General features: G+C 39.2%; 1 protein-coding gene across 1 annotated transcript in view; it reads left to right on the forward strand.

Moving 5' to 3' along the window:
* The window catches only part of LOC117950964 (glial cell line-derived neurotrophic factor), a 35,248-nt gene that overhangs the window by 5,852 nt on the left and 6,371 nt on the right, over positions 1–23,025 (forward strand). The window contains exons 2-4 of the mRNA XM_034882418.1: positions 15,183–15,264; positions 16,841–16,952; positions 20,724–20,898. Of these exons, the coding sequence (XP_034738309.1) occupies positions 15,183–15,264; positions 16,841–16,952; positions 20,724–20,898 (369 nt within the window). The remainder of the gene's footprint in view (positions 1–15,182; positions 15,265–16,840; positions 16,953–20,723; positions 20,899–23,025) is intronic.

Consider the following 23,025-nt stretch of genomic DNA (forward strand, 5'->3'; position numbering starts at 1 on the left):
AGTCATGGACAGCACCTGTCATGTAACTAAACATACTGTTTGATTGGTCATCTGAGATGTGTGAAACTCCTCCTTCGTAAGTAAAGTTCTAGTTTCACCTGACTGTCAATTGCTGTGAAAAATTTCAAATGTTCCAAGGGATTCATATGTGGTATTCATGGTATTATGTTCTTGACTCATTTTGACAATTGAACAGACTATTGTGCATGTAATGGCTTATACAATGAAATGATGCTGACAAGTTTTGGAGTGAACAACCATTAGACCGAGAATCAACAATCAGTTTAGATCAGCAAGATCTATTCACTTGGAAATGGTGCTAAATGTAGGCTACTTGTACTTAATCATTTGCAAAGATGTACTGAGACATTGAGGCATGTACTTAGGCATTTGCAATTTGATGAAATGAATGAGAAATTCAATTCTGTTGTGAACAATTGCCAAGTAGTTTGGAGGTTTGTCCATGTTGTTTTGAGAATGTAATTTCTGTTTCAAGAAATGAGCCAAACCAATGGAGAAAAACTGTAAGATAGATAGATAGATAGATAGATAGATGGGTGGAGATAGATAGATAGAAAGATAGATCTAGATAGATGGGTGGATATAGATAGATAGATGGGTGGATATAGATAGATAGAAAGATGGATAGATAGATAGATGGGTGGATATAGATAGATAGATAGATTGATAGATACGTGGATGGATAGATGTGTGGAGATAGATAGATAGATAGATAGATGGGTGGATATAGATAGATAGAAAGATAGATCTAGATAGATGGGTGGATATAGATAGATAGATGGATGGATAGATGGGTGGATATAGATAGATAGAAAGATAGATAGATAGATGGGTGGATGTAGGTAGGTAGGTAGGTAGGTAGGTGGGTGGGTGGATACATAGATAGATGGGTGGGTGGATACATAGATAGATGGATAGATAAGTAATTAGATAGACCTTTATTGATACCACAATGGGAATTATATGTGAAACAGCAGCAAAATATCAGACACACATAAATACATTTACAGAATGAACATGAAATAAAAGAAATACCTATATATATACTAAATACATAGTTACATTAATAAACAATATGTACAAGTGTGGAAGAAAATGTACAGCCCACATATATAGTATATATAACAAAATAAAGAAGGTTTAATGTGAATGTTTTACTTGTCAGGTGGCCGGACGAAATAACTATTTCTATTCTCATGAACCTCCCACCTGTGCACCGTGCGCTCCGCTCGTCACTGAAATACCACACAGACGGGCAAAGCGAATTCCAAGGTCAGGAAAATACCAAAGTGTCGGAGCGCTGCTACTACAGTGAGCCACTGTTGTCAGGTTAACTGAACCAACGTGAGCTACAACTCAAACTGAAATGGAATGGTCCCAGAAAATGAACTGCTTTTACTGGTATCAAACCATCGATGCGGATTTGTAGGGGAACACTATATTCCTGGTTGTCAGTGTTTGGTTCATTTTTGAAAAAAAAAAAAAAAAAAGTTCAATGAAAACTTCAACTTGCTACAGTACAAAAAAAGAATGCAAAAAAAACGTCAATATACCCAAACACAATATATGCGCAGACAGTTGGGGTGGACAATAGACATGACATTTATCAAGAGCAATTTTTGAAGGGGACACAAATAATACAGCCATAATTATACTTGTAGAGGATATTTGTATACAGAGGAAAGCCTTAATACTATCATTGGTGTAGCATGGAGACTCTACAAGTATCTACCAAAAAATAAATTGACCAAAGTATTCTTTTTACAACCATATATTAATTTTTAAGGTTACACTCAAGCAACATAATGACTTATTTTGGAAAAGAAATGTCTCCATATAAAATAAATACAATGCTTTTGTACACTTGTTAAATTAGCTGATCATAATGTAAATTAGTGAGCCACTGGTAAAGCTCATCTGCTCACCCTGACAGCCGCACACCTCCAAAAATATCAACTAAGCTCAACACACTAACCTGAGACTCTACACGTGACTGTCCCTGGTCTCCCTGTTCCTTACCTAGACTCTGCACCTGACTGTCCCTGGTCTCCCTGTTCCCTTACCTAGACTCTACACCTGACTCTCCCTGGTCTCCCTGTTCCTTATCTAGACTCTACACGTGACTGTCCCTGGTCTCCCTGTTCCTTACCTAGACTCTACACCTGACTGTCCCTAGTCACCCTGTTCCTTACCTAGACTCTACACCTGACTCTCCCTGGTCTCCCTGTTCCTTACCTAGACTCTACACCTGACTGTCCCTAGTCTCCCTGTTCCTTACCTAGACTCTGCACTTGACTGTCCCTAGTCTCCCTGGTCCTTAATTGAGACTCTACACCTGACTGTCCCTGGTCTGTATATATATGTGTATATATATATATATATATATACTGATTTGCCATTTCACATCATATTGAGGAAAACACAACCTGCTACATTCCACAACTAACAGTATGCCCTCTCATTCTCTCCTGTGTTTCGCCGGCGTGGCCGGACTTATGTGTTAAGCAGCCAGTGGACCAAACCAATGTAAGGCAAGGGAGGGGGGGACTAAAAAAATGTCTAAACTTAAAAAGCATTACCTGGGGTTTGTATTGTTTTACTACTTACACAGATATTTTAAGTATTCATGATTGTGTATGTTACACCACACAGCATGGTTTTTAATGATATTTCTAGGGGGAGGGGGGCAAGTCTCGGCGGGTGGGGGTGATGGGGGTGGGTCTTGACCCATCCGAGGGTCGTCCCCCCTGAGATGTACACCTATGATAGCTCGCTCTGTCTGAAATGACCTGTGATTGAAGTATTCTGTGACGGCTCCATGAAGCCTTAAAAGAAAGTGGCGTTGCAGAAGTCAAGTTATTTTTGAGACCAATTAAATTACTACATTAAGTAAGATTATTATGGAATTTCATTTCTTTAACCCTCATGTTATCCTTGGTTCACATTTGAGCCGTTTTCAGTTCACATAAAATGGGCCTTCAAAATAAGTGCTGGAATTGTCAACATTAGAAATATCAAATAACTTTAAAAACATCTAAAAAAAGCACACACAACATTAAAAAAGTGACAAAAATGTCAGAAAAAGCAATAATAGTGTTGACATTTTTTATTTTTTTGTCATGGTTGACGGGAAGACAACACAAGGGCAAAACCAACCACAATTGTCATGGGTGACGCTAAGCTCCGCACGGTGCCTCTGCAAAACAGTCTCTGGTTGGAACTTGTTTGGTGGAACACGTGTACTTTCAAAAGTTGTTCTCTGGAAACTGGATCTACCCTGCAGAAATCTGAGGAGCAGTTAGTCCTCATTAATCCACCTGAGTTTAAAATTCCAACTAGGGCTGCAATCAACCAACGAGAATCTTGGTCGAGATCAGACATGAATAGACTACTAATTTAAAGCTTTTACTCTTAAACACAAAAGGCACGTCTATTTTAATATATACTGCACTATATACTGCTATTTACACATATCTGTGGTCATCTCAGTACCTCGGCTGTGTTGCATTAACTCTGAAACTTTCTCTTTGGGTCCCTCACATTTTGGGTCCATGATGGTGTGGCGTGCTGGCGCTGTATATCAACAAGTTCTTAAAACCTCAGCCCTCCACAACAGCAATGAGCCTCATATGATGAGCAATAAAGTCAACAATTCCTTCCGTGATGTTATTTTTGGGTTTGGATGATAGAGGCTTAACATCCAGCGTTATCTGGGGGGGTATGGGGAACGCTACCGTAGTTGCGGGAGGGTGCGCCTGTAGTTATAAAACGATTATTAGACTATGAAATATGCCAATTCTGATATGTTCATGTTGCCAGCCTACTCAAAACATACAGGGCATCCTAACGCAGACAAGTAAGCTTACCGTTTTTAGGTGATACGCCATGTTTGAAGTCGAGCTGCAATATGCAAACTGTTACTTGCAAACTTTGCATTCAACTTTTTTCCGTTATCTATTTTTGTAAAATGCTGCCACCCTGGCGATGTCTTTGACATGGTTGAAGAGGACTGACTGCGGAAAATGTAGTCTTGATTTGGGAAAACACCAACACTAACAGCCGCTGCGGATCATCTTGACCATGGCATCCTCTGCTTTATCGTCTGTTTTAAAATAAATGGGACCATCATTTACTAAATCAACATTGTGTTGTATTAAAAAAGACATTAGCGATTAAGTCTATAAACTTATTATCAAAATGTTTACTGAGGTAATAAATCAAGTGAGAAGTAGACTTTCACATAGACTTCTATAGAAACAGACTTCTTTTTAGAACCAGTGGAGTCAGACCTGAAAGCTTTGTCCATTGTTTTTGCAGTTGATGCTATTTAAACCCGTGTGTGTGTGTGTGTGTGTGTGTGTGTGTGTGTGTGTGTGTGTGTGTGTGTGTGTGTGTGTGTGTGTGTGTGTGTGTGTGTGTGTGTGTGTGTGTGTGTGTGTGTGTTTTTGTGTGTCTTAATGTGGCTGTAGCAATGATAACATGGCACTTCTTTACTTTTTACCCCCTCTGTGGGGCAAATCTGGTGTTTCTACAACCCCCCTCAAAGTGCAGTGATTGCATGGTGGCCTTAGGAAGAGTTATGCAGGATAGCTGTGGCTTAATTTATTGCAAAATGTGCTGATAATCAGCAAAAAATGAGAAACACCTCACAACAGCACACATTAATCAGACATTGATCATTTATTATCATTTGCTTTTAGAGAGAGAAGAGCCTTTGCAAAGGTGAGAATTTAGGAATTCTTTGTTATAAAAAGGGATGAAAGTGAAATACTAGCAAGTTTTCTTTCTGGGAGAAGAAAGAATGTCTACTAGTCTTAGTGGTTTAATGGTTTACCATGTTTGTTTTACTGAGATGTGTTGTGGCTGGTGAGTTTTCATATTTTAAAAGGACAATTATTTAACTTTTTGTCAATAATACTGATTAATAATGAATTGTTTTTAACTGTGACAGGAATTATCCATGCCATATTAAAATCAAATCACAGACCTGCCATTACTTAATACAAAACGCTGTCATTAGTATTAATGAAGAGGTGCAAGGAGATATAAATGGGTTGTCCATGCCGAAATGAAAAACTATCACCTGTCCAGTCAAAACGGGGGCGGGGTCGGGGGGTGGGCCAGGCTCAGTGTTTGCTCAGCCATGACAGAAACTGTCTGCTGTTTTAAGGAACTCTTTCAAACCAGAGCCATGAAAAGGTCTGTCCATAGTTCGGTCCCCCAAGCTGTGAGATAAACAGTATTTATGGCATTGACAATTGGGACACTTTGCAGGTGACTTAAAACCATGCCGGTGTAAAAGGGTATCCCTTTCACTGGTCTGTCAAAATTCCACTTCCGGGATTGTTCAGGTGCTGCGGGAAATTCCACCGAAACATCCCTCATTTTGGACCGATGTTCGTCCTGCGCCACAGATCCCTGCAGGGTAAATCCAGACAGATATCTAGACTATCTGTCCAATTGGAGTTTTCTGTTGCATGACTAAAACAACTTTCAACAATTAATACTTGCAAATGATGAAGGCACTTGCAAATGACAAGGTAGTACAAATTGTAAACCACACCTGGGTGTTTCATTTTTACCTCGGTAAGTAAAGCTGTGGTATAGGCCGTTTATTTTTGGCATTTTAAGGCTAACATTCCATAATAATCTTACTTAATATTGTAATTTAATTGGACTAAAAACTGCAACTCCACTTGGCTCTCTTTTTAGGCTTCAGAAAATGCATTGTAGCCTACTGCAACTTTAAGATTTTATTATTAGGATACTTTTTTCTTTCAAATAAACCAAAACACTGACAACGAGGAATAACGTGGGTAGTGTGCACTGTAAATCCACCAAAACAAGTTCCTTCCCGAGGCTATTTTGCAGAGGCACCGTTGCTCCATCCGGTGCTTAGCACCGCCCAAGACAATTGTGATTGGTTTACAGAATGCCGTGTGATATGTGAGACCTTTGCACTGCCAGACCCGTTCTGTCCTGATGTTTTGGCTCCATAATATAGCTCTGTCTCCTAGGGACGTCCATGGTGGCCCTGCCTTTACCTTTCCAGTCTCTGGGACTTCTTTGAAGATCGGGTTTACTTGTCAGATCTCGAGTAGTCCAAAAGATTGTGATCATTCTCTGTACACAATAAATTGTTGCTTCATTGCAGTATAGGTAAACGTCAACATCTTATTTCACAACCAAGATGAACCTCAATGAAATGTCTAATAAATGAATCTTCCGTTAACTGATGTTACCCTGGCTGTAATATTTTATTTGTAATAATTCTGAATATTTGTAAAGATGATACAATCCTGAAAAAAGAAAGGGATTTGGATATGAAGACATAACATCAGCTTTATTGTAAGCCGGTTAACAGAATAGGGGCTGTAATTTATCTGCACGCTAACATTCTGTTTTAGCCTGTTGGAGCTGCACTGTATCAGCTTGTGTGTACTATTTCAGCTGTAGTAGAATGTAAAAAAAAAGGTGATGTCTGTGGCTTTTTGTAAGTTGTCTTAAAAGGCTTAAAATGGTAGCAAAGGATACAGTTAGTCCACTTCTACAAACACAAAGTTGTAGGAGTGATGGCTAAAGGCATTTCTGTAAACAGAGCTAACATCTTCCAGACCGCCTAAGACACCAACATCCTAATTAGCGCTCCTGTAGTCTCGCATTGCCAGACCTTCCTCCACAGAGCTGCGGAGCAAGTTCTGGCCCTTCCACAAAGCATTCTGGGAAGGTAGAAAAACGTGCTCTGGTTTGTCGGCATTTCTTTAAACCAACGTTTACTTTCAAAGGTTGCTTTAGTAGCGTCAGATTGGACAGATAGTGTAGCTAGATGTCTGGATTTACCTTGCAGAGATCTGAGGAGCTGTTAACCATAGTCCTCAGAAATCCACCGGAGTTTAGAACATCTGCTTCACAGCAGTCACGCAATCCAAACAGCCCCACCTCATTTATAAAAGCTCAATTTATATAAAAATGTCTTCTGGACATCTATCAAGAGGTTCAGACAGGGAATGCTGGCTCTGTGTAGACACATAAACATGGTGAGGATGCATTTTGTTCCAAAGCATGTGTGATTGGATGCCAGTGAGTGTTAGGCAATGAAACTGACTTTGGACTGGACTTTCTGAATTGCTGTAGTTCTTATAATTAAATACTCCACTTATCTCTCTTTGTGGGATCCCAGTGGGCTTGAAAGATCGTTTTATCCTTCACACTTGAAATGATGTCTGATGCATTTGATTCCAAAGCTAAAAAGCTTTCACGGCAATATTGACATTTCAGAAACTTTGCAAAATTGTCCAATAATCCCGTTCTCTGCTGTGCACACAAACTCAGTATGAACTAGATGTACAAGTCATCCAACCACATCTAAAAATGAATGGCCACACTCAAAGGCAGTGTTTAAAGCCTGCTGTCATAGCATCCAGTGATGGAATGTAACTAAGTACATTTACTCCATTTACTGTATACATTTGAGGTACATGTACTTTATTTGAGTTATTTTTTTTCATGCCAGATTCTACTTCTTCTCCACTACATTTCAGTGAAAAATATCATACTTCTTACTCCTTAGTGTAAGACAAGCTTTCCATGATCGCTACCAACCCCAGTACACGCAGTTGCTGGTAGCCAAGGAGGATAAGGAGGATTAAAAAAACATGATAGACTTGAGTGTCGGTGCAGTATTCAATGTTCAGACCCTGCTTTTTACACGTCTAGAACTGACAGACAAAGTTACAAAACTTGGCGAACCCAATCCACACAATTCTGTTGCATAATCCAGCTGGAAACAGATTTTTCAATCTGCATGTACTGTGGCAAACAGACATTGTGTACTTGTATGGATTTAAAGTATTACAATTTTCATTTTTAACCAGAGCTGATCAGAATATCCGCTTGATTTGACGGAGGTTTTTACAACCTACTCTTAAGATTTAGAAGGTGTGTGTGTTGGCTCCTGTGTGACCCTTTGCACCCTACAATTAGCCATAACGCCCTTGTTTAATTAAACCCGGTCGATACTTTGAGTTTTTGTTTATCTTCACAAAAAAATAGCTCCAGCCTTAAAGGGATACTTTTTATATTTATTTTTTTAAAGGTTTTATATTTTTTGACCAACTTTGTACAACAATAATTTGGGTCAGTTTGGGTATGTGAACTAGGGTAAACTTCCCTTCTATCTTACCAGCACCCAGATCTTGAAATGTGTCATCCTGTGGCTTCTTGCTGGCTCGAGGGCTGTTGCTCAGCCTGTACTGTACTGCCTCATCAGTTTACCTTGCATACGATGTGTACGAAAGCCTCAGACAAGCATTTGCGTATTTTTAATGAACGTGAAAAATTAGTTGGATGAACTTCAAAGTCTATCACAGAAATGCCCTCAGGTTGTAGCACAGAACATCCAGACAGAAAAAACTTTGATTTTCCCTCAGGGGGATGCTTGTGTGGTTTGGTTCCCGAGGAATGCAGGGAGAGGACGAGCATGGCCTCCCTCTGGTGACGTTGAATCAAACTTCAGCATTTTTGTCGGAATGTTTCACATTGTCTTTCTCACTGAGATGTATACAGTGGACATATTTGTGAGGCAGAAATGAAGTGTGCGTAATAGATGAGGTCTGGCTTGACTTTTTTCTAAGGAATTAATTTGTTTATTACTCATAGACTCTTAAAGTATGTATGTGTGTGTGTGTGTGTGTGTGTGTGTGTGTGTGTGTGTGTGTGTGTGTGTGGTTGCTCTCAGAGTGTTACCATGCAATGTAATCATGTAAAAACATTCCTGTGTGATGTGAGGATGGTCTCTTACAACCTGATTTGTAAAAGAAGAGCTTAATCCTATTACCGACCATGGTGGCAAACACCAGTGAGTTAGGTTATGACTAAAGATTACATATTTGGCAGCCGTGGAGACTTTCACAAATGGTCTGTTGGTAGGTTGGGATTGGCAGAAAATCAAAGGGCTAGGCAGCTACTGAAGTTGTGTTTTATCTCTTCTGAAAGAGGTAGCCAGACTGTGTGGCGCAAGCGGTGTTTTTGTTGCCCTTCAGCAGTGTTTTCCTTGAGTTTGTGGAAGACTTAGATGCTTGTATTTGGTGGGGGGTTTAGGCATCGCTCCTCAACAAAGTATTAAGTTTTTCAATTTTAAAATAAATGCATTTTCCCCATACATTTTATCTCTCTTTGTGAGATTTTGTCTCTTTTTAATTGTGTTGTGAATCTTTTGGGTAATTAATGTTTTCTTTGGGGTTGTTCTCTACAAAGCATCTCTTTGTAGTCGCTGTAGTCTCTTTACACATAATTTAGGAACGTTATCACCATATCTGTGTCTAAAACACTGGTAAAGCAAGAGCAGATCATAAATAAATAACACAAAATAATTAAAGACAGAAGTTGCTAAATAAGTCCAACTACAATCATTTGATCTGAGAAAAGTCTTTCAGTTACATCCATTTGGCTCAGGTGGTTCCCAAAAGGCCTCAGGTGCTGCACCTAAACCTTAAACTGGTGGGGAAAACCTAAGAATACAGACTGAATCACTGTCATGTTGCGCTAACACAAAATGCTAGCGTCATTGATGAACCAAATATAGTGTTAGGAAAAGCGACATGACATTGGTTGGACTGACTGCTTGTTTGGGTGGTATCATGTTCTTTAGTCTGTGGCTTAACAGGTGAATTGGCTCTCCAAGCTGACGTTAGGCAAAGTGTTGACATATGAAAGCATTGAACATTCATTTTTGATTGATTTTGAGTTTGTCGAATTAGACGCAGGACTTTGCTACCCTGAAGTTGTAAAAAACAAACATTGTGATTGGGTTTTATGCCAGACTTAAGAAAGTAAGCGCTTGAGTCCTGCAGATATTCTTAATGTTACTGGTCGATTGGAAAGCATTTTAAATGTTTTTGTGCTTTATATCAGTAGTTGCCAGGACCAGGATTGGCTTTGGGCTCTGCCAATCTTGGAAAAACAAATGTCAAACTAAGTTAGTATGCAATAAACATAACTGGCCAATTCAGCCCCCCAAAAAACCTATTGTAATTTTCTTTACATAAATAAAGACATTTGCACCGTAACTTGATGCAGAAAAGGCACAATTTGTTCCAGAACAATTCACCAGAATGAAATGAAGTGTGTGATATGCTCAAAATGTCAATGTTGCTCAAAAGTAGAGATTGTTAACATTTGTCATTTATAGAATAATATTAATGATAAATAGATTACATAATAGGCATTGCTACAAGAAATAAGTCAGTTGAAGCTACACTTTTCTACACCTTTCCCATCTGTGTCTGTTCTAAAATTTTAGTAGCTGATGCAGGCTTGGCACTAGTGTGTCACTGCAAGCTATCATTTATACACACACACACACACACACACACACACACACACACACACACACACACACACACACACACACACACACAGTCAGTGTTGTGTAATCTGATCCAGAAGCAATTTTTGGAAACATGAAGTTATAAAAACATGTCTTGTCTTACTGATTTATGGACAACATCTTTGTGTCCACCAGGGATGTACTGGGACCATAATCCGACCCGGGACTTTGGGATGGAGTAGCCTTTTATGAGAGCGTGTGAAGAGTGCACATAGAACAATTTTTGGAAGTAATTTTATATAATACTACATAAGGTAAAACAGATGAAAACAATAAAAATCGATCCAGCCTTTGTGGGATGGAAAGAATCTGATGTTAGTAAAGACCTTAAACACAGGATGTTTTATCACACATGCCTCCTCAGTTTGCTGACTAAGAGCTACTGTACATATGCCGGGTAAATAAAGTAATGTAAATGACATCAGTAAATTATACAATTACCAATAACTAACCATTGAAAAGTGACAAAGATGTCTAATTCAGCAGGCCAGTTCATGTAATGCAATAGTGGATGTTCTCTTAAGTTTTGTTTTATATGATGCAGTTTGTGTAGGCAGTGATGATGGTGGCGAGGATGATGATGATGAGGATGATGATGAAGAAGATGATGACGATGATGATGATGATGTCTATGCCGAGAGATGTTGATAATTTATTCAACATGTCTGGTTACTTTGCACTTTATCATGGGTATTTGTAGCTTTGTCCTCATTCTGCCGCTGTTTTTTCAGATGTTATTAATACTGTGCTTTGTACACTTGGAAATGTCAAAGTCGGTCACCAGTGTTGATCTTCTAGCCCCCAACCCCCCCCCCCATCTCCTTATGAATTTTAATGCTTAGGTTGTTTTTCCTGTATTGTACCTTTTGTTTTGAACCAAAATAAAGTTGAACGTCAAAGTTACACGGCACTAGCTTTGACTGTATCTTTGCTGTTTCCTGCTCCATATTCCTCCTTTCTGTCTTAACAATTCCATATTAAACCCGCTTTGACCTTATGCACACACACTATTGCCCAACATGGTCGATAGTGCACCTGTCATGTCTCTGCTGCTGGGTCCTGGTCCTATCCTCATCAGGGCTCTCGCAGACAGTGGTATTTACCTTGGCCTTTCCACGTCCGGCAGAAAGAAGATAATGACCCCTCTTGGGGACTCTGTCATGTTTTTTTAGTCCTCCGTGTCCTCCTTGGTTACAAGTAACTGTGCGGCCCAAATTGCCAATGCTACTAATGCTACTTCTCTTTATACAAGACCAACGAAAACATAGAAAGTTTCTCACCAAACATAGCAAATGGAAACACTTTTATTAATTTACTATGAGCTAACTAATGTTGTGCCACATTTTAGTGGCTGCGTTGGTCTATCCTTGCATGTCATTGGGAGCTAATGAAAGTCAATAGAGGATTATCACAAAGACCAAACCACTGCTTTTTTCGAGGGGAACTCATCAATAGAATTGGGAATAGCATTGATTCGAATTCTGATTCCAATTCTGATTCTTCCCTTTGATTCTGGTTCTAATTGATTTTGTTTATTTGAGGGGTGGGGTTGAAACGGGTCACGTGCTTATTTGACAGATAAGAGTAGTGACTTTCAGTTTTATCTGTTTTTTTTAACCTCATTTTAGAGCGCTGTATACTGTGCTCCATGGCTGCAACACAACAAGCACCTGGCATCAAAGTCAACGTGCTTGTTGAATTTTGAACAGATGAACAGATCGGATTCAAATCCAAATTTTTGAAATATTATTTTTGAAACTATTCCAAGTTGGAATCACTTTTCCATGCCCAATCCTATTCATCAACTCATGAAGTCTGACATTTCAAAAGTTAACAACCAGGGAGTTGTCCACCTAACAACAGATATTGCCACATTGAGACAAGCTTATGTTACGAGTTTCAAAGTTGAGAAAGTGAAGTAACAAATGTTTTTTTTTTTTTTTTTTTTTGATTGGGGTTCACTACTCAACTCTCGCAGGTGGAACCCTGGAAAACAGAATTACGGAGACAGTGAGTGAGTGAATGAACCGCCATCCTCGTCGCCAAATCTCTTTCATTATTACAAATTCTCCAAAATATGACAAAAAGCAATATTCAACAACAACATTCCCCTAGTGTAAACAAGTTTCAGTCAATTTAAGCACCTTAATACAATTTTTAGTGGGCAAAATCTTCCACACCCTTTAAGGAAATAGTCTTGTCCTTACCAAAATAAATGGCAATGCTACTTTATCGTTATAATAATAATGTCAAAATAATAACTCATATTTGAATCAACATATATATTATAATAATGTCATCATTTAAGTCATGTACCCTCTTTAACAGTAAATACACTCAAACAACTTTAGAGTCAGCACATGAACCATTTTACACCTAGGGATAATCGTTATAATACAATACTTTTTTTTAATACAGACACCAAACTACCTTTGTCTAACTTGTAGGAGGAACTCCCCTTTAAGTGTCAAACATCACAACCTTTTAACATTAACCATCTTGTCATGATACCTTAAAAACCACGAAATTTAGCTCGGCTTTACACATCATGAATCCCGTAGCTAACCCACCACAGCTTCAGTACACCATACAATCTTCAGAAGACAACCAGTTTTTGTCATTTTTCCCGAGTACCAACCTGGAAAACAGAATTACGGAGACAGCGAGGGAGTGAATGAACCGCCATCCTCGTTGCCAAATCTCTGTCTGAGATGTCCGTCCGCTCTGGTTCCGCTCTGGTTGTTTCCCCGCCATGTGCCTTGACCAATAAAAGGTTATTATAGTAGCCCTTAAGGGTGTATCACTTACAGTACATTCTGTGATGTGTCACTTTAGCACTCTTTGGCCTCCTGGTCAAATGATATCTCACCGCTTTTCAGGTTAAAACGCATCATAAATGGATTGTGGAGTGTTGCCAGCCACAAAGATTACTTTATTTGTGTCAGATTCTGGCAAATGAAGACTTTTCCTCAGCGGCATTTGGACAAGACTCTCATCCATCCAATATGCTGTTATTGACTGTTTTTTAAACTGTTGACTTTGGACACTTTCACACCTATAGTTTGGTAGACTTTGTAAATCATGGGTGAAGTTTTAATTTTTCAAATGCTTCGGTTTGCGTTCAGACTGCATCAAACATCAATACAGTTGCTGGTTAGACAGAATATCCGAGTGTAACTCGCTGGCACTCAGAAATCTGGTCTTCTGGTCTCAGAAATCATTGAGCGGCATAACATCTTGGGTTTTCTGGTTTTACTTTAGTGTTTCTGATATTTTAGAAGAAGACACAATGAGCTATCAGACAGCAAGAGAAGGAGAGAGTTGATGATGTCACACAGATTGCCACCAATGTGTGGTCAGAACAGATATGGATCTGAAAGTTATCATCTCTAATGTCTGGGGTTTTCAAACGTATCACTGACCGGTCCCTATTTACATTTTTTTCAGATCAGGGGTCCGGCACTATTGCAGATACAAAAAGCAGTTACTAAATTTACTAATAAATTTCAGGCATCACCCATGTTGAGTTCTTTGAGGGGGATCAACTACGATTCATTACACCACTTCTGTATATTCAACTTTTCTTACAATGTACTAATCAGTATGTAATGTATTTAAAAATTAAAAAAACATTCAGAAATTCAGGTTTATGGGCTGATGATGCAGACCTCGGTCTAGACTTTGAGAAGCCCTGCATTATATCATATATAATTCCTTAAATTGTGTGCAAGGTTGAAATTGCAGGTTAGTAAATGCTTTGTTCTTTGATTCACTTCCTGTATTTGGGTCGTATTTTGTTGTCTGCCGAACTCTAGTTCACTTGGAAGAGAACTGACGACCCTGAAATGGGATAGCGGTTATGTTTACTCACTCTTTTGTCTTGTCCAATAGGTGGAAAACACATTACTTTTTTTTATTATTAATTACCCTTTTTTTGGTTTGCTATTTTAAAATTACATAGCACCCAACCTCAATATGGTAGCCAAGTGATTGCTCTATGAATGTAAAAGTCCTCATGTTGATGATCTCACTCAAATCTTCAGGTACACCTTATGTAATGATAGGCAGCATGGCATGGATGGGAAATTGAGTGAGACAGTGTTGACATGCATACATTGGGGAGGGAATCATTTTAAATATTTTATAGGGCCGGAGAGATTGAGAAATATGTCACACTAACAGATTTTCCAAGTAAAAAGAAAAATTACCAGATAACAGAAACGCTGCTCTGAGAGTATCCAAACAACATTTGTCATTGATTGTGCCGTCGATTGATTTCCAATAATAAATATAAGACATTTACACAACACAAGCATATTTGTACACTCCCATGTTGAGAAGAGTAATTCAGTACTTCCCAAATATTTATTTAAGGTATGTTTTAAATAGATAAAAAAGTGTGATTAACTGAATAATCTGGATTAATTTTTGTTTTATTATTAATTTGTTATCCCAGTGACAGACCTAGTATGCATCTAACTGTAATGCTGTGGAAGTGAAGTGTTTCATCCTGTCTGTGTGAACTAAATTTGCTCTCAGTGCCCACGGCACTGTGGTAAACAGAGCATGAATCATAAGTGTTCTCTTTTGATTTCTAAAGATTTAACAAAAGCTAATGGTACCTTGGTATTGTTGTGACGGAAAGCCGGAATTCCTCCCGCCTCGAGGAAACATTCCACATGGCATTTCAAAGGAACAGTTAATTAGACTACTGAATGGAGAGTGCTTTTCTTGATTATTGTTATTATTGTTTATATATATTATTTTCTTTCAGATGGTAAAACGTGGTGGAGGCAAGAGGCGTCGCCACCCCAGCATCACCTGAAGAACTGGAAGGTGAGCCTGTTCCCAGATCAGTCTGTCTCACAACACGTCTGTTGCTCTGTCAGCTGACCCGAGATGCCCCGGTCAGTAAAAAGACTAATACCAACCCCAGTAAACACTAGTGTCAAACTCAAGGCCACATCTGGCCCCATGGCAGATGTTGTTCCAGCCCTATTATCAGTTTCAGTTCTCAATCAGTTTTGACTGACCTAGGTTTTGTTACCTTTTGACCGTTCTGTTGAGTTTTCTGAAGTTGTTGTCACTTTTTTCAACACTTTTGGTTGTTTTTTTCCCACTTTTTTCCCACTTTTTACGGTGTTGTTTTGGCGCTTGTTTTTTGTGTTTTATTTGTCCAATGTTTTTGTCGCTTTTTCTGAAGTTTTCCCCACTCTTAGTGATGTTTTTTCCCACTTTTTTCAATGTTGTTTGTGTTTTGCCTCATTTTCAAAGTTTTACTGGCGCTTGTTTCAAGGTTTTTGCTGCTTTTCTTGATGTGTTTTTTTTCAATGTCTTTGTTGCTTTTTCCGTGCGTTTGTCACTTTTTCTTACGATGGGTTACCTCTAATATCCACCAGGCACATGTGCGTTGCATTTTTGGCACGTAGTGTGCCCGTGAGAAATTGCGGCCATTAAATCTTATATGTAATATTGTATAGGTCTCCTTTACAACACCTCGGACAACGTGAGATTCATCCCGGAGGTTGAAAAACCTAATCCCACATCACAGATCTTTTTTATAAAGACAACGGCATAAAAAGGGAAGGCATGGAATATGATTGCAGAAGTGCTCAGAGAAGAAAGCAGATGCTAGTTAAAAAAAACATGTGATTATTCTGTAAAGTTCTTGAAGAGACAATATATTCTGCGAGTCGAGCAGTCAAGAGACGCTTCCAGTGTGGTTAGGCACGTGGCGGAGGACGAAACCAAGGCTTAGCATAGACGTGCCCAGTGGAGAATCGTAGTAAGGAACTTTTTTGGGGACGTTTTTTCAGGGCTTTATGTCGACCAAACTGTATGTGTGAAGACTATTTAAGATCTGACGTGATACAGGCAAAGATATTTTACTTTTTAGATTAAATAAAAACCATGTCAATAAACTGTCTGGCCCTTGATGCGACTCTCATTTTCCACTGTGTCCCTTAGTGAAGTTCAGTTTGACATCCCTGCACTAGGGGTTTCAGACGCTGTAAGACGATCCGACAAGCTGTTCATGTATGTTTTTAATTATATGTATTTTTATATGGACAGCCCTTTGTCCAAAACAAATCTCCACTGGGACAAATAAATCTTGAAGCGGTTCGCTTGACGCACACTGAAGTTGTAATCCTTGTTCTCATGAATGAAAGACGTATATAATGCATGAGAATAAAAAAAAAAGAAGGCAAGTAGGATTTGCTGGCAGACTCTCGGCATATATGTTTCACTATCAGACAGTTTCCACTACATTGCCCATTTGATCTGGGTCTTAGTAACTTCCTGCCACACACTGCTGAGAAACTCATTTCATAAGTGATGTTAAATATTAACCTTACCTGCACAATGGGAAGGTATCACGTGTATATTAAGTAATTAAAGAGGTGCAGGTGTTGGCTGCCGGTATCCCACAAGGCCATGGGGACTGGGCCTCTACAGGCAACTGGCCAGACACAGGGATCACAGACACCATTTCCATGTCAAAGAGCTGATGGAACAGGATGGATCAGCTTTCAGTTTCCATATTGTATGTAACACTGTATATAACTCGATAAGTCCTGCATTGAAAATGAAATATAGCGGTGTAGAAGTAGAAAATGGCAGGAAAAAAAAGACTCAAGTAAAGTATCTCAACATTTGTACTTAATAGTATACAGTAATGAAGTAAATGTACTTAGTTACATTCCACCATTGGCTTTAGGGATGGCACAATCACTTTGGTCCGGACAACTGTTGAAAAAATTGCCATGGAATTTGGTTTAGACTAGAGATGTTCCAATACTGATACCAGTATTGTGAAAAGCCTCCGATATTGCCTGAAATTCTGGTATCAGTATCGGCAAGTATGAGTTTATGCACCAATCTGATACCATGTAATTTAGCCCTAAAGAAAATCTACTTAAAATTAGTTTATTTATGTCCTTTTTCCATTATAATTTGCTGTTACACTGGATAATAAAAGAAAGTTCTACAGCGTTCATTGTTTGTGTTTGTTCATGTTTCACGCAGAGTTTAACAACAAAGATAGAAATCATATCACATTACAAAATAACATTTAAAAGCATTCAAGCACAGTAACACAGTAACTAAGGTCAGACCTCAGTCCTCTCTCTCTCTCTCTATTATTACCTGGGGGTAAAAACTATCCCTGAAACAAGATATAAGCGTAGGGATGCTCTGCAAACGTCTCCCTGATTAAAGGTGGGAGAAGAGACTGTGTGCAGGGTGACTAGAATCCTGCATAATGCCTGGTGCCTTCTTAGAGCTGCGTTTCCATTAAACGTGTTGGAGCGGTTCAAGTAGAACCTTGATGATTTTAGCTGCAGCTCAGCAAAGTGATTTATGATGTCCACCTGGAGAATATGAAATGGTTCACATTAGCCCAATCTGTATCATAACAATAATGTAATACATTCATTCAATATATAATTTTTTCTATTGAAGTCAATTCAATTTTAGTTATATAGCGCTAAATCGCACAACAGTTATCTCATTGCGCTTTTCATAAAAGAGCAGGTCTAGACCGTAATCTGTGATGTTGTGTACAAAACACCCACGTTTCCCACCAAGAGCAAGCACTAGGCCACAGAGGCAAGGAAAAACTTCCTTTAAGAGGCAAAAACCTCGAGCAGAGCCATGGCTCAGGGTGGGCGGTCGTCTGCCTCGACCAGTTGGGGGTGAGAGAAAGAGAAAGAGAGACACACAGAGGCCGAGAGAGACGCAGACAGACAGAGATAGACATGGAGAATTGTTGCAAAGGATGTCGAGCAGGAACAAGGAGGCAGCAGATGACTCAAACCACAGATCCAGAGATAGGAGGAGAGAGGGGAGTGGCAAGAAAGCACAAGGCTCCAGGGGTGAGAGAGCACAAGACTCCGGTAAAGGGAAGAAGTTGAGTTAGTAACATGCATTAATGAAATCAGCTCAGTGCATCATGGGAAGTCCCCCAGCAGTCTGGGCCTATAGCATCGAAACTAAGGGATGGTTCAGGACTCTCCTGAGCCAGCCCTAACTATAAGTATTATCAAAGAGGAAAGTCTTAAACCTACTCTTAAATGTGGAGACGGTGTCTGCCTCCCGAACCCAAACTAGAACCTGGTTCCACAGGAGAGGAGCCTGATAGCTGAACGCTCTGGCTCCCGTTCTACTTTTAGAGACTCTAGGAACCACAAGTAACCCTGCATTCTGGGAGCGCAGTGCTCTGGGGGGGTAGTGTGGTAGTATGAGCTCTTTAAGATTAGATGGTTTCTGACCATGAAGAGCTTTGTAGGTGAGAAGAAGGATTTTTATTCTGGATTTTACAGGAAGCCATTGCAGAGAAGCTAAAACAGGAGAGATGTGATCTCTTTTCCTGGATCCTGTCAGAACACGTGCTGCAGCATTCTGGATCAGCTGAAGAGTCTTTATGGTCTTTTTCGAGCAGCCTGATAATTAAGAATTGCAGTAATCCAGCTTAGAAGTAACAAATGCATGGACTAGTTTCTAATGGAAACTTTTAGTTTTGCTACTCGGTACCAAGTGTATTTGGTTTCTAAGACTCATTACAGAGGATTTCTAGACTGGTAATGATGCGTTTTTGTCCAACACTGGTTTTTTTTTGCCAAAAGAAAGTCAAAATAGTTCAAGGCTGACAGCTCACTTTTTGAACAGCTCTGGTTCTGGAAGTGATTTTTTTCCCTTTTAATATTGACATTTGAGTAAATTCTTGTAAAAAACGTTTTAGGCCTGGAACCGAACCAACTAGCTACAAGATGAATCCAACCATGAAACACTTGATTCATGCAAAAGAACCTCTGTCTAACATATTAGGAAACCTATGCGTTTTTGGTCTGTCTTCGAAATATCCCATCAACCGTTCATCCAATATACTTCACACTTGGGGTCCCGGGTGCACAATGAACTTGGGTTTTGAAATTGGAGCAGTCTGGACAGCGTTGGACATTAAAGTGTTAATAAAACTAAAAGACCATTGAGGAAGGAAGGTTGAGGAAAACAAAGCGCTGCCATAATGCTGGCTCCTCTGTGTCTACCCTTCACAATGAATGTCCAGCTTAAATTCACTCAGCATTTTGCTAAGAGGAAACTCAATAAAAAAAATACTCCTACCCTTCACAATAAAAGCCCAGCTTACATTCACTTGGATCATTTCGCTCAGAGGAAAATCGATCAAAAGGCTTTTTTGATGGCACTAGATTGTATGGACTCTATGTTGAATTAAGTTTCTGTGAGCTGTGAATTAACCACTTCTTACCTAGACTCCACCCTGGGTCTGGTTGTCCATGTGTAATGCTAACTTAGAGCACTAGTTACATTACTGGCCAAATACCCCCGCAAATCAAATCTATACTTCAACGTTAACCGTCAAGCCACTGCTGTAATGTTAAACGAAACGAGACAGTGCCGTTGTCATATCAACATGCAATAATGTTGATGAAAGCAATAGAACGCTAACATGTAGTTAAACAAAAACTCTCTTCATATGCTTTGCCTTTCACCTTTTTTGTGGGTAGCGGGGTACTTCTCCTTGACAGCGTGTATAAAACGTGTTTTACTTAAAACAAGGATGATTTCATACAGACTTGTGTCTTAGCCCTAGATTACAGCTAATACTACTTAATAATAATAATTAATTAATAATAATTGAATGTTTTTTATAGTTCCAGAACCACACTGTTGAGCTATAATGGAATAGACCATAGGTATTGGAATAGACCATGCATAGCAGTTTTGCTTCTTGTGTCTGCAGCAATGAATAGTGTTTTTAATCTCCCACCCTTAAGAACAAGAAGCCTTTACTGTCATTATGTTACAGTGAAAACAAAATTACGAACGCCATTGCTCAAAATCAAACTATATTGCACGTATAACACGTATAACATGAGACAAACATACATTCCACATTCATCATAAAACAAATAAGGGCCGGTTGTTGCGAAAATAAATTTATTGCACAGTTATAAATAAATAATAATAATATAATGTACTATCATATTGTAAAATAACCCCTCTGGGTTTGAACCCTAACTATTGCACAGATCAATAAAATTGTCTGGAAAACCACTAATAAGAAATGTGAATATGGGTGCAGAGATATTATGAGCGTAGATTTAGAGTCTGGATGACTTTTAAGAAAGAGTTTTTACTCTGTTAGTACTCGAGTGACAAACATTTGACTCTGACTGCATGTGTCTTTGTGATTATGCTTTTATGATAAAGTGCAGTGAATCTTCCAGCTTCCCTTACCAAACAGCCGGCCGATGGACAAAGTAACCAATTATGTCTTCCTTGATGTTATCAGGTGATGCTGTGGGTGGTGGCATCTTTGCTGACACTGGTGGAAGATGTGTTTTCTGAGGAAGACAGTAAAGAGGCTCAGTCAGACTTCCATCGTGTCCTCAGGCAGCCCTCCTTGTCTCCTGCTGAGGATCTGACACAGCACAGCATGGTCCACGAACCCTGGCCTAAAGCCCTTGGCAAGTATTTAATTTGCTTACTTCATCAGCAATGTATCAGCGTTTTTGTCTATTTGATGTTGTTTTACTTTATTTTTGGGGTTAAAAGTAATCTGTAATCCACCACATCTGGTAGTTACTGTAGGTCAGGGCTGGCCAGTTCAATTCAGTTAAATTTTATTTACTAGCGTCAAATCTCAACAATAGTTATCTCAGAACACTTTACAGATAGAGTAGGTCTAGACCACAGTACAACTTACAAAGACCCAACACTGCTCCCCCCCCAGATATACAGATATATAGAAATAGGATTCATAATGATTACTTTTGTCAGAACACACTATAGGAAATCTTCTTAGAAATACAGGAAATAATGGATAGGATAGAATAACAAAATGTAATTCTGCTATCACATTCATTATTAGTTTAACTTGTTTTTATTTCAACTAAATTATATGTACAAATATTCTGTAGGCTCAGAATGCCACTTTAAAAACAAAAGGGAAGGGCCTGGAAGATTGGGAGAACAGGCAACCAAGTGCCGGTACTTTGATCCAATGGGGGGGAAAAAAACACCTGTCAGATCGTCAGCACTCTGGCCCAATGGATTGGGTGGGGTGGGAGGTGGGGCACAGTGCCACCCTGCCAAGTTCCTGGGTGCAGGAATCCAAAGCTGTTCTCCCATGTCAAAGTCACACACTTTTTTGACCTATTCATCGGCCCTACAGCTCCCCTTTTGCATCTCTTTAAGAACGTTTTATTAGTTCTGCCTTTGCCCCTGACAGATTAGAGCCATCGTTGTTACAGAAGCTGGACCTAAGCATAAGTTGTTTTGGGCAAACAACTGATGCTTTCTACCTAGATGACTTAAAAAATACTCATTATGCTGCATCTCCTGTACCTTTGGCTTCATTTTTTTAGGATCCCTATAAGTGCCCTTATCTATATGCACAACTTCCACTTCTGGGATTGCTCAGGTGCTGTCGGAAATTCGATTGTCCATTACCTCTTTTTTTGTGTTGGTGTTCTAAACATCGGTGGATTTCTGAGGACTGTGGTTAACTGCTCCTCAGATCTCTGCAGGGGAAATCCAGACAGCTAGTTAAACTATCTGTCCAATCTGAGTTTTCTGTTGCACGACTAAAACCACTTTTGAACGTACACATGTTCCACCAAAGCAAGTTCTTTCCCCCAGGCTATTTTGCAGCAGCACGGTGACTCCGACCAACGCTTAGCGCCGCCCTGGACGATTGTGATTGCTTTGAAGAAACTCAGTTGTATTTGGAAAAACTACACATATATATATATATATATATATATATATATATATATATATATATATATATATATATATATATATATATATATTTCCAAATACACTATAAAATGTGGTATTAATAAACCACTCCTTAAAACAGTAAGAAAAATGTAATATTTTGTAGAATGCTGGGTAACTTTACAAGACATGTCCAGACATTTAAGCCATGTCCAGCGGGAACACATAACTATTGTCTTCTCCTTGTGCGTGGGGGCCGTGTTACATCGGCTGCCTGCAGGCATACACTGCTCGGGTTTTACAACCTTGGGGAGGGCTCTCTTCATTTCCATCCTTTATTGTAACATTTGTCGTTTTTTTTGCATGCAGATAAGAGGCTGAAAACAAAACTCCATAAATCTGAGATGGAGGCCATAAAATAGCAGCGTGTCACTACTGAATGACTTACGTAGCCTCTGGAAGTTTGCCTGGTAGTTTTTAACACTGAGTATGGCCCTGGTCAGCTGAGCAAGGGCCACCGTGTACTGTAACAGGCTAAAAATAACCATAATAATCCAAGCTGCAGGTTTCTGTTGGTCTTCATAGCTATCAGAGAAATAAGATGAAAGAACTTGAATTGTATGTTTTTATTCTACCAGTCAGTTTGGTGAATATCTACTAGAAACTAGAAATGGTTAATACTGTGTATAGTAAATAAAAACTGAGCCAAACCAACTTTGACTGAATTGTAATTGGATAAGATTTAATTTACATGTTTTAAAAGATTTTTTTGAGGGCATGTTAGGGCATAAACTCATTAATTAAGTTTAGTCTTTGGTAGATAATGGTGTCACATTGCCAGCTCTATCTCCACACATACATTAAGGGATAGG

This window comes from Etheostoma cragini, chromosome 9 (genome assembly GCF_013103735.1).
Source record: "Etheostoma cragini isolate CJK2018 chromosome 9, CSU_Ecrag_1.0, whole genome shotgun sequence".
In the NCBI taxonomy this organism is placed as follows: Eukaryota; Metazoa; Chordata; class Actinopteri; order Perciformes; family Percidae; genus Etheostoma; species Etheostoma cragini.